Raw genomic sequence first — 12,248 nt, 5'->3', positions numbered from 1 at the left:
ACAGTACTTGCCTTGCATGGAGGAGAACCCACATTTCGTCCTCAAGTCGCACATTAAGACAAACAAAAGCACTAGGCGTGGTGGCATAAATTCATAATCCTGCCATGGGAGAGGTGAAGATTCTGGGGTTCACTGGCCAGGGTGGGGGGCTGAGCAGAAGGTGTTTAGGAAGAAAAGACACTGATGACCTCTGGCCTCTACATACATGTATGCATGCACCTGCACACACACACACACACACACACACACACACACACACACACACAACAAAGGAATTCAAATGTCTTCCCCATCAAATGATTTTATTAGTTAATGAAACAGCTTGAAGACAATTCACTTTGTCCAACACTCTTCTAGAAAATAGTTCAAGTTGTAAACGCACTTCCAATACATAAAACAGAATTACTTGACCGTACACAAATTTCAGCTCAAAATACAACACTCTGTTTTCTTACCATTATAAAACCCAGTCCATACAAACTACGTAAAAAGAGAAAACACTTTCACTGATCCTGGGTACGAGGGAACAGCACAATGACCACATTTCCCCAGGACCCAGGTCTAGTGCTAGAGCTGAGGACCGGACCCCAGTCAGCCACAATACCCAAGTCCTGTAAACAAAATGCAGCCACTTACGGAAATCAACACACCCTTCTGCATCGGTGTTGCTTGTAAACCATAAAATAACTTTGTAAGAAACATTACAAGTTAAAAAAATGATTTCTGACTTTGCTATAGTAGACACCAGCAAAGGAATAGAAAATCGGTCACTCCACCCAACGGATACGTTTGGCCCACAAGGCAGGAGACAGGGACAGTGGGAGGAAATTCTCTGGACAGTTTTGTACTTTGTGACCTTCTGGTCCCTCAAATATTTTACACTATTTAGACAATGGTTTTCATTCTGTTTATGTGCGCCCGTTGCGAACGCCAGTTTTCCAGCAAGAGCACTGTGCAAAGGGCGCTCAGCTTTTCCACACTCAGCCTCACCTGAGCACAGCTGTCTTCTGTCTGGGAACAACACTGAATAGTGAGAGCTGCAGGGTTTAAGTGAAGAGCTGTTCCACGGGTACCATGCCATGGAATACAGATATGTTAATGAGACAGATTTGTTTTGACAGATTCTACTTATTTACCTACTTTTTTCCTCCAGACAGTGTTTGTGAGGTCCTGGCTGTCCTAGGACTAGCTCTGTAGACCAGGCTGGCCTTGAACTCACAGAGATCTGCCTGTCTCTGCCTCCTGGGTGCTAGGATCAAAGGTGTGCGCCACCACTGCCCACTGCCCAGCTTGGTACGGTATTTCTGAAGCCCGGTATTTATACGGTTTTTATGGAGTTGTCCTTATGGTAGAAGCATCACAGGGTAAGCCAGCAATGTGCTAGGAGCCAGCTCTTTGCAAGGATGATTACTATCAGCACAGTACACACAGTAGGAGTACTCTCGGGCCTCTCTACAGAAGCAGGGCCCTGGGAAGGGTGGTCCCCAGCCCAGGGATGGGCAATCTTTTTTTTTTTTTTCCTTTTTCTTTTTTTCGGAGCTGGGGACTGAACCCAGGGCCTTGCGTTTGCTAGGCAAGCGCTCTACCACTGAGCTAAATCCCCAGCCCCAGGGATGGGCAATCTTATTTAACTCAGTTTACATTCTCTTTTCAATGGGTTTGTTGGTTTCCTCTCCTAGCAGCAGACACTAGGGACAGGAGACCAGCAAATCACTGTGTTCATTGTGCACCGTGGGTGGATCTCATTCTGACTGCTGCAGAGTTCTGCCTGGGCTGCGTCTGCAGCTTGGATACTGACGAATGGCAAGGGTGGGGCGATCTAGGCTGGGGGTCGGGGGTGAGGGGCTGGGCATGAACTGTGGACTCACTGTGAAGTGTGGTCGGCACTCCCACTGAAGCCACCATCTTTGTTTATGGCTGTCATAATTTACAAACGGGACACCACGGTCAAAGGAAGCGTTACCATGTGCCACTGCTGACGTGGAAGTTTTCGGGAGGATGATCTAAATGGAAACTGGCTGTCAAGTGGGTTCCAGACGGAAGGACCCCACGGGCAGAAGTCACTGGCTGCTGAATTAAGCGACAGGCAGCTCGTGCTTTCTTTTCTTTTCTTTTTTTTTGAAAGACAGGGTTTCCGTGTGGCCCTGTCTGTCCTGGAACTTGCTCTGTAGACCAGGCTAGCCTGGACTCAAGAGATCTGCCTGGCTCTGCCTTCGGAGTGCTGGGATTAAAGGTGTTTATTCACCACCATGCCTGACTTCTTTCTCCACGGAAGGCCACTTGGTGTAGCTCCTAACATACAGTTCTTCGTGCCCGTAGGATTTAGATGACCTCTAAGTGATGAAGCTGAACCCTAAGGTGCCATCTAGAAGAAGTTGTTACATGACAGAGTGAAGGCTTAGTTGTGTTTTTTTTAAGTTTGAGGATACTTTTGCCCTGGGTACCAGTTTCCAAATTATTATTTACCTGTTTTTATTTGTGTGTATGCACGCTTGAGGAGGTCAGAAGGAGGGTATCGGATCCCCTGGAGCTGGAGTTCTAGGCAGCTTGAGCTGAGCTGCCTCTCCAGCCCTACACTCGGTTACTGTTGTCTTTACACAGCCTGCAGTCAAGTTCTGTGAGTTATTCTAGGTATCCCCACAGTCCTCATGGCCCTGGTCATCAGCATCACATACAGTTTCTAGAGTTTCTCTTGAAGCAAAAACCCTTGCGATGAAAATATAAAAAAGTGGTCCCTTTCTCACTGCAAACAAGCTATTCCCACTTCTGACTCTACTCACAGTTTGGGGGTTCATGGTGTATTTGAAGTCAGAGCTAAACAAGGCAGGAGGAGACAGAAGCCTGGCTTGCTCACTGGAGCACGCCATGGGATGCAGGAAGGAATCCCACAGCGAGCTGCGGGGCCAGTGCGGAGAGGGAGGGTGTCAACCCGCCTGTGTGAGGCGTCTGACCCCACTCTAGCACATCTTGATGGACAATCTGGACCACACAGTGCTGAGACAGATGCTAGATGCTGAGGTAGTACATGTGGCCTGGTGCTGGCCCCTGACTCTGGGAGTCTATGGTGGCCTCAGGGGAGGTGGAAGGCTCCTCCTAGTCCCCAGTTGCTCCAGGCTGGAGATGGGTTTGGCTATGCTGGGTGCTGACCCAGAAGCTGCTGGGAGGCAGGTGTTTGTCTTGCTGCCAGGGCTGGCTTGGTGGGAGCTGCCAGCGCAGGGATGGTCAGGGGCTGAGAAGGCACGTTCTGGGTAGGCTGCTGCTCCCGTGCCTGGTCCAGGGAGCAGAGTTACAGCTCTCTCCTTCCTTTTTCCAGTTTTCTCTCTTTGTGTTTTTGAGACAAAGTTTCCCTGTGTGGCCCTGCCTGTCCTGGAGCTCACTTTGTAGATTAGGCTGGCCTCGAACTCAGAGATCTGCCTGTCTCTGCCTCCAGAGTACTGGGATTAAAGGCATGCGCCACCACCACTTGGCTTAATTTTCCTTTTACATTTACTTAGTAATAATGGTGTATGTGAGTGTGTGTGTGTAGGCCAGAGGACAACTTGTGGGAATCAGTTTTCTCTTTCTACCACATGGATTCTGGGAATTAAGCTCGGGTTACCAAGCTTTAACTGTTAAGCCATCTTGCCCTCCCCCCACCCTCCTTGATTCTTTGACACAGTTCAAGCAACTAGAAAGCCAGGTCGGGAGAAGGGTGGGGGCTTGAAAGCCAGTAGACTATAAGAGGATGCTCTGATGAATGGATCCAGATCCCTCCCTCCAGAGGGCTGTGGGAAGGACCTTGTTCTCAGTCTCCTCCCAGGATCAGGCAGGGGCCAGGAGAACAGCCTGAGGATGGGGAGGGGAGCTGTTCTCACCAGCCGGGCTGCTCTCTCATGAGCACCCAGTTCCTTCCCATTTCTAGGCAGGGATGAAGTGAACAGCTCACTTCCTACCCCAGTGCTGAGGGGCTCTGTGGCATGCTTTCCCCAGAAGGGATAGAATAGGAACAAAATGGGTTCCCTAGAAATGTTTCACAAGAGGTAACAAAGAACCATGCTGGCTCCCAGGGGAAGTTGGCTGAGCTTGCCAAGCACCTTCCTGGGCAGGCAGCCCAGCTCGGGACATGAGTGTCACTTCCCAGCTTAAGGCAGAATAGGCAGCAACAAGCTTAAAACAAAATGTGTGTCTGCCAAACATGATGCTCCTGGTGGGCATTATGGCTTAAAGAAATCTCTGGAAATAAAAGACTGTTAGGGAAAGTCGGACACGAGCACCTGGGGAAGGGACTGCTGTGATGGCTGGTGGCCAGGGGCCACAGTCAAGGGACCAAAGTGATGATAACAGTGGAGGGCAGAAGGCAAAGTCTAGACGGGACATAGGATTACCTCACAAGAGTCATGGAACGACTCCTCTTTACTAAATAAACAGTCCCCAGGGCCCCTAGCTTGCGAGAGCTCTGGATGTGGGCAGAGCAGCACATGGGCTGCCCTGAGCACAGCGGGTCCCCTGGTAGTGTTGGCAGACACAATCAGTCAGGACTGCGGAAGGCACCCTGTTACCCTAACATCACTCCACCTGATGGGAACAGAGGCAGAAGGCTTAAGACCTTGTCTCAAAAAACTCAAGAAAAAAAATGCACAACATAAATAAACAAGACAATGAAATTCTGTAGTTCTGCCTACTGGTCTGAAATGCTCCTTCATATGCTCACCGAAAGACCTTTATAAGGGCCTGCTCACCTGCTCAGAGACCAGATGGCTCCAGGGTGCTCAAGCCTCACAATGCATACCTGCCCAGAACCTCAGACTGGAAGCGTGCTTCACCACATGGACACAGAGGGTAGCAGTTTCCATACACAAGATCCAAACAGAAGCAGGAGGAGGAGGAGGAGGAAGAGGAGGAGGAGGAAGAGGAAGAGGAGGAGGAGGAGGAAGAAGAGGAGGAGGAAGAGGAGGAGGAAGAGGAGGAAGAGGAAGAGGAGGAAGAGGAGGAGGAGGAAGAGGAGGAGGAGGAGGAGGAGGAAAGAAAGAGCAGCAGCAGCTGTAGTAGCTTAAGTCTAAGGTCTCGATCAGCAATACAGAAAATACACAGTTTACTTGGTCAACGTATATGACAAATTTGATATTCTGGTGAAAAGGGAAGGTTCCACCTTGGTAAAGTACTTTAAAGATCCTTAGAGGACTTTGTCAGGCAAGCTCTTAAAAGAGGACATGACCACATTCTTTGTGTTTGCTTTTGATTTTTTGAGACAGGGTTTCTCTATGTAGTCCTAGTTGTCCTGGCGCTTGCTATGTAGACCAGGCTGGCCTCAAACCCACAGAGCTCCACCTGCCCGTCCCCGTCTCCCATCGCTGGGTCTAAAGGTGTGCGCCACCATGCTTGGCCTGACTGTAACCCTCGAACACCCTAAACACAAGTCTTGGGGGTATTTCTGATACTCTAACATCAGAGATGAGAGGTGGGATGTGTGGTGTGTGTCCAAAAGGAAAAAGATTTTCTAAGCACAACAGATGTCGGCTGCTTTCTAAGATGGTGGCGGACACTAGGGCGGGCAGTGACAGGAGCCTGGGATCCTCAGTTCCCAACCAGTGCCCTGCTGGCCCAGTGCCTCACATGCCCACTGTCTGCGTGGACAGCAGACATGACCAACAAGGCAACTGCACTACTGATGGGTAACAACACAGCCAGGCTCCGCAGTCCACCCTTTCTTTAGAGCACAGAGAGGCTAAAACCCACACAGAAGCTAAAACCCATACTGCCCGCCCTCCCTCCAAAGACAAACTGAACTGAGCCTTGAGACCAGAAGACAGGAACACAAGTCTGCAACCCCGGGTTCCCCAATCCAGAGCCCATGCTCCTGACCTTTGGATCTGTTCAAGTCCCAGGTAATTTCCTAGGAACAACTGAAACCATGGGTCTGGGGCCAACGCAGGAAGGGAGGACTTGTTCTCTTGGGTGCTGCTCACCGAAATCATGGGCTCAGCAGGGTTCAAATGCTGCCATACATTGCCACCTGAGGAGAAGCTCTGCCATGTTCAAGTCTCTGGGCCAACTGTGAAAGGCATCAGCATACAAATTTAATGTCTAGTACAATTTGTTCTCTAGTTAGTCTAAGCATGCAGGCCTCCAAGGGGAGCTCAGGCCTGTGGGGGGATCGTAGGGCTCTGAGTGGAGCACGGGGCTCTGAAGGGAAGGCTGGGTCTCTTAAGGAGAGGCTTGGATCTGAGGGTGAGTGCTCTGAGGGGAGCACAAGGCTGAGGAGAGGGTCAGGCTCTGCAAAGAGCACAGGGTTCTTTTGACTACTATTGACTACCCAAGTCTTCCATTTAAGTAGGCCAGCTCCAACTATGACATGAGAAATGGCTGTTACTCTGAGAGCTAACTCCTGGGAGAGGGTATCCAATGGCAGAGCTCCCTTAGCAACTTCAACCTGACTTGGGGACCAGGGGAAACCAGAGGTGGGGGCACTGGGGATGTTACTGATGGTGTGGAGAACAGATACACAGGGGGAAGAGAAGGACAGTCCCCTGTCGTGTATGACAAATCACTCCAGTCATGATTTTAAGCAGAATGTGATTCGAGGTAGTTGGGTCAACCTCGGTCTTGAACCTGGAACACATTTGCTTCATTCTGACATCTGGTCTATCAGAACTGAAGGGGAGAGAATGTAGTAAGGAGCCAGTAAAAAGGAAAACTCCTAAGAAACAACAGTACCTTTGAGAAGCATAACAGCAGCCTCAGGCGTCTCAGTCGCAAACTGTGTCAAATCAGACAGGCCCTCTCTTCTCTGATCCTAACGAGGACGGAGACTAAGCCCTCTGTTCTGCACGGCAGGGCTGTGTGCATATGTACTTCACTGCTACAGGAAAACACAGCCTTTTAAGTGACTCTTTCAAGTAATCACCTTGCAGTAGCCCCAGAAGAATTACTGCTCCTCCAGGTTTAAAGTGCCTAGTAAAAAGGGGGCAGGGGTGGGGTGGGGGGAGGGAAAACATGCCTAGGGGATCCGACCTCAGGCTGCTCACTGCCTGCTTCCAGGCTTGTGTTATAGGGCAGAACACTGATTTCTTTTTTTTTTTTTTTTTGACAGGGAACCAAGTACAACGCTACATCATGAGGTAGCTGACCACAGATACTAAGAGCGGGAACGAATGTAAGCATTACCCCTCCGATTAACCAGGAAATACCATAAAGCAGGCAATGGAGACTTCTCTGGTGCTGCCAGGAGACGTCTAGCACCAGTGTCTCCGTATCTGATGAGGAAGAGCCATGGGACAGGGCCTCCAAATCTACCGTCAGTGCTACAATGCTTAAAGTAAAGGAAAGAACAGAATTCACCAGGCAGAAGGCAGAGCTACTCACGGCTGCAAAAACTGTAGTTGAGCCTACGGTTCAGCTCCGCCTGACTTTACTGCAGCAGGAGTGAGACAGCTTCCTGGGCGGAGCCTCCTGTCCACTCTGGGCCAACGGGCTTGCGCTGGTGCCTACCCCGTAAGTGTATGCATTATAGCTCATGGAGCTGCATGGAGGTCTTGGGGACTATTCAACAGGCAGAAAGACCCCTTGGTGTGCCAAGGCAGTTTTCCTCCCTCTCTGACCACATGGGGCAAATTCAGTGAAGTGTTAGCTTTAGTCTTTATGAGCAAACCCTGCCTGGCTTCTAGAAGACAGTAGAGCCTGAGACTTCCGACTAACTGCCGTGAGAAGCAAAGGCCGTCCAGTTTCTTCAGCTGCCAGGGCTTGGCCTGGAAGCTGAAACCATACAAGTGATGCATCCTTTTTAGAAATAAAAACACCTGCGTGCCAAGAAAAAAAATCAAGTCTGTTGAATCGGCCAGACTACCCCTGGGAAGCCCAAAGGCCTGGCTTCTGCATTTGGCTCACATCTGAGTGTTCCTTGTAGGAAGAGGAAAGAGCATCCGCACCTTCCTCAAACGTGAGAGGATCAAAGCAGAAAGTTCTGGAAAAGATTCTGAGCTCATTCGATGCAGCAGTCAACCTAACATTAGCATGATGGTCATTATGAGGGTGCACGCACGGGTCTTCACTGTCCTACAGAAGCACCTGGAGCCACAGGTATGTGCTGGGTACACCAGGCACTTGGCATTTTTGATTCTGTCCTCATTGCCTGCTCCATGGGCCAGCCCACCAACACACACAACGTGTCATTTAGAACCCAGCAGGACTGGTGAGGACATTCTCTGCCTAATGCAAAGTATCGAGATGAAGGCTGAGGTACCACGACTCAGTACCTGCTTGCAAACCCCGATCAACTCCCACAGACAGAGTCCTCACTCAAGCTCCAGTGACTTCATAAGCCAGACAGGGAGGGCTGAGTCCCACCTGCTTCCGGTAAGGTTCCCAGAAACACGAGCGGGCGCCATTCTTGGGAGCTGCTCAGTATTTGCTGCGTGCTCCGGGACAGGCACTGTCATGCCTCACCAATCACTGGCTTCCTCAGTGCTCTCAGCTAAAGGGGAGTCACGTGTAACAAAGACGCCTTGATTCTCCCTTCAGCAGGCATTTCCCAGGCAGTTCTGGGCCTCTAGGTTCATACAGTGAAAGCCACCTCACTCCTTCCCGGAGCATCCAACTGGCCACAGGAGGGCTGTGCAATCGGGAAAGCTGGAGGGCTTCTGGGACCCCGGGTGTAGTGTCCTGGGCTAAGCAGAGCCCTCAAGAGGTGCTAGCTGCTTCCCCAGACACCTGACAGGTGGCCCTTCAGACCCTGAGGCACCACAGCAAGAACAGCTCTACTTCCACCTCCATAGAAAGAATGTGTTAGGGGTGGCCTCTGCCCACTTATAAAGAATATAATGACACCTTTGAGCCCAGAGCCATCACAGTAGCCTCGCCAGCAATGCTCAGAGCGACGGAACAAAACATCTGCTGCAGCATAAACAGGGGTCAGGGGTCAGACACAACCCCAGGTCTTCTACTTGCTGGATCCTGTGAAGAGTCCAGCCGGAGCCGTAACTCCTCTGAGCAGTCATGCTCAGCCCTAGACCAGCCCTTTCCAGAACCAACGGCTAGCTGGTAAATACATTTTAAAAATCCTCCTAAGGAAGAGAGATGCAGCCTCGCAAAACTGACATGTACACGCCGCGTGTGTTTGACACGGCTGCGCGACTGAAGGCCGGCAGAGTCAAGGGCTTATCTGAAGCACCAGGAGACAGTAGTGCATGTAGCTTGTGACTACGATTCAAAGGTAAACATACACAGACGGACTTTCAAGTCACACGGCACAGCATGCATACACACATTCACTCTCCCGTCATACTTTCTCTCCTCATACAACACAAGCACTCCGAGATAAGAAAAAAAAAACCAAACCAAAAAACCAAACCACTTCATTTCAAATTAAGCACTTAAATCTTTGAAAAAAAATCTGTGTTTTGATATGTTAGAAAAACAAAAAAGCAAACAAGCAAGCAACAGGCCTACTTCACACCCCAGCTCAGGAGAGTACCTTGCTTTGCCTACTGTGGTCTAAGAGACGGCCTTCCAGTAAATAAACTGCACTTCCCCCAAAGACGTTTGTGTCTCAGAATTTCAGATCTAGCCTCAGTTGCCAAATGCAAGAGCATACATCAGTCAAAGTGCCTTAGAGAGGAGGGAAGGACCACCCCGATGCTGAGACACAAGTTGGGTAGTAACGCAAGCCTGCACGGAAGGAGCTACAAGCTACTTCACAACGCTGAGAGAAGAGCTATGAAGAGGTGTGACTGCCTTTGAAACATCGAAATCAAATTAAATATAGCCCTACTCTTCAACAAGATCATCTTATACACGCACACACACACACGCACACACACGCACACACACACACACACAAAATAATAGAATAATAGTTTGGCACTTAGCAGCTTTTGTTGATATTGCATCCCATATTAAGTTGCAAATTTACTTTATAAAACATTAATTTCTGCAGCTACCGTGTCAATTAACTGAACTAAAAACCTGTTTTGTTTTTTGTTTGTTTGTGGTTTTTTTGTTTGTTTGTTTTTTTTAAAGTGAACTGACCAAGTCACTAGGCACTGGCGACACTGCTGTCATCTGCCACGCTAGACAAGGAACTGTCTCCTTGGAGAGGCCTGAAGCAGACTGAGGAGAATTTTAAATTTCAGAAGTTAAAAACAAACAAACAAACAAACAAACAAACAAACAAACAAACATCAACCAAAACAGAGCAGTTACCACAGCTGTCTGGATGTCAGTCGCTCTCTGTCTGTCTGGCCATGACTCTGTCCTGAGCAGAGGTTTCACCAAAGTCAACTTGCCCTTTTTGGCAATTTCTCTCCATCTCGGCAACAGCAGAGAGCGAGCGCTTCTCTGCGGCAGCTTCTTTGATGGAAACATGCCATCCTAGTCCGAGGCTGGCTTTGACTGACACCCAATTCCCTGGATAGCATAAATGTGTGGCACGTCTGGCCTACAGCAAAGGAAAAAACCTTAGACTTTCTCTTGCCAAGTTGCTTCTGGCCATAGCAGTTAGGAAGCGGGGGTCCCAGCCCCTTTTCCACCACCCTCTCCCCTCCCACCACCCTTAGCTCTCCTTAGCAATCTCTTAGTGCTGATGGCTCCCAGCAGGTGTCCGAGAATCCTGCAGAGGACCACCCTTTTAGGAAAATAGGATTGATGTCTTCTATGCACTTTAATTGCATATAAACAGCTCAGGTAGGAAGTTTCTGAAAGAAATTCCTGTTCTCTAATTTAACCAAAGGATGCACTTAGACACTTAGCGATCACTAAGACACAATGTTGCCTCTTACAGTCGTAGGTGAAAGCAATTGAAGAAAACAGTTAGAAATGAGGAACTCTCTATCAGGTTGACTGGAAACTTGATATTGCACACTATGAAATAACAGAGTCCCTCATTTCACACCAAGGTGCCATAATCTCAATGGAAAACAAAATATCTTACTAGATAAATTCCACTAACTAAAGAATTGTTTTTACTAATGGGAAGTGAGCCGGAGGGTGATGAGGAAGGGGAGGGGAAGGGTACTAATGGGAACAGAATAAAACTAAGTTGAGGTAGTTTATTCTACCAGCCAAACATTACTGGGAACACAAGTCATCTAAACTCCTAGCTCTGGGAGGGCCTGTCACAAAGACAACTCTGTGCACACCCGCACTCAAAGGCAAGGCTCTGAGCAGCAGTGACCAGGTCTGAGTGTGCTTTCGGACAGGTGGGATGAAGACCTTTTGATCCCTATACACGTTATCTCGACAGCTTTGCTTGGTAATGCTTCATTGATTTTAGTCACAGCAGAACGCACATTTGCCTGACTCTGTCTAAAGTCCCCTCTGCACTGACAGCCCGGGGCGTAGAAATGGTTCTGCTTTTCCAGGTGGAAAGGAAGAACAGTATGACTGAACTCCCTCCGCTCTCACAGCACCACCCAGAACTCTCTCGGCCTGGCCCAGGATCTTTTACAGTGAGCAGCTCCTTTAAGCTCACACGGAGCCTTCCAACTTGAGCTCCTTGGGTGACTGGATCTTGACTAAGGTAGACTGTTGCCAGATAGTTTAGTCTCAGTTTCAATTCATCAGAATATAGTTTTTAAGAGGCTGAAGACAGAGCACTAGTAATGAGTGGAAAGTAACTGCACAAACCTCAATTTCTGGGTGGAGCTAGGCATCCTCCCCTCCACACGCAATGCAAGAACCACCTTATATGCCTCGTATGTTGGCTTGCATATTCAGATTCCGCTGTTTTGTTTACCACAGCCACACACACTGGAACTCGGCAGTCAGTCAGGTAAGAGTTCCCTCTGGGAAAATGCACCTCAGGGTTTTAACTTTCATATTTCACACGACACCAACCCCACACCCTCCTCTTAGGACATTCGCTTGCCTTGGTTACGGACGCATCAGGCTGGAGGAACTGATTCCTCCCAGGTAGTTTTTCAACAGTACACGGTCTCCAGACAAGGGCAGAAGCCTGAGCATTAAAAAACCACCAAAGAGTAACCATACTGAAGCCCAGCACACAGCAAGATGGGGCTGCTTCTCTGCGCTTGCTGCCGTCCAGCCACGTGATGCGCTTGGGGCAGGATCTCACTTTTGGCTCCTCTTCCTCCTCAAGGGGAATGGACCCGGATGCGGAACAAGCCTTGCTGCAGCTGCAGGCGGAAGAGCTTGCAGTTGGCTATGCGCAGGGCTGCACAGCCTGTGCGACGGAGGTCAGATGGCAGGAGTGGCTTCGTGTGGTGCCAGGTGCCTGTGCTTCTCTTAAACTCCCGCACGTAGTCATAGTTGGTACC

General features: G+C 49.4%; 1 protein-coding gene across 2 annotated transcripts in view; it reads right to left on the bottom strand.

Annotated features, from left to right (window-relative positions):
* Positions 1-285: 285 nt before the first annotated feature.
* Gan (gigaxonin) overlaps positions 286-12,248 on the bottom strand; it is a 57,342-nt gene continuing 45,379 nt past the window's right edge. Inside the window, 1 exon segment of one of the 2 annotated variants that reach the window (NM_001414939.1) lies at positions 286-12,247. In NM_001414939.1, the coding sequence (NP_001401868.1) occupies positions 12,066-12,247 (182 nt within the window). In that variant the 3' untranslated portion in view covers positions 286-12,065. 2 annotated transcript variants of the gene reach the window in all.

This window comes from Rattus norvegicus, chromosome 19, assembly GCF_021556685.1.
Source record: "Rattus norvegicus strain SHRSP/BbbUtx chromosome 19, alternate assembly SHRSP_T2T, whole genome shotgun sequence".
Lineage (NCBI taxonomy): Eukaryota > Metazoa > Chordata > Mammalia > Rodentia > Muridae > Rattus > Rattus norvegicus.
Note: the sequence above shows the minus strand (reverse complement) of the source record. Positions and strands in the feature narration are given on the sequence as shown.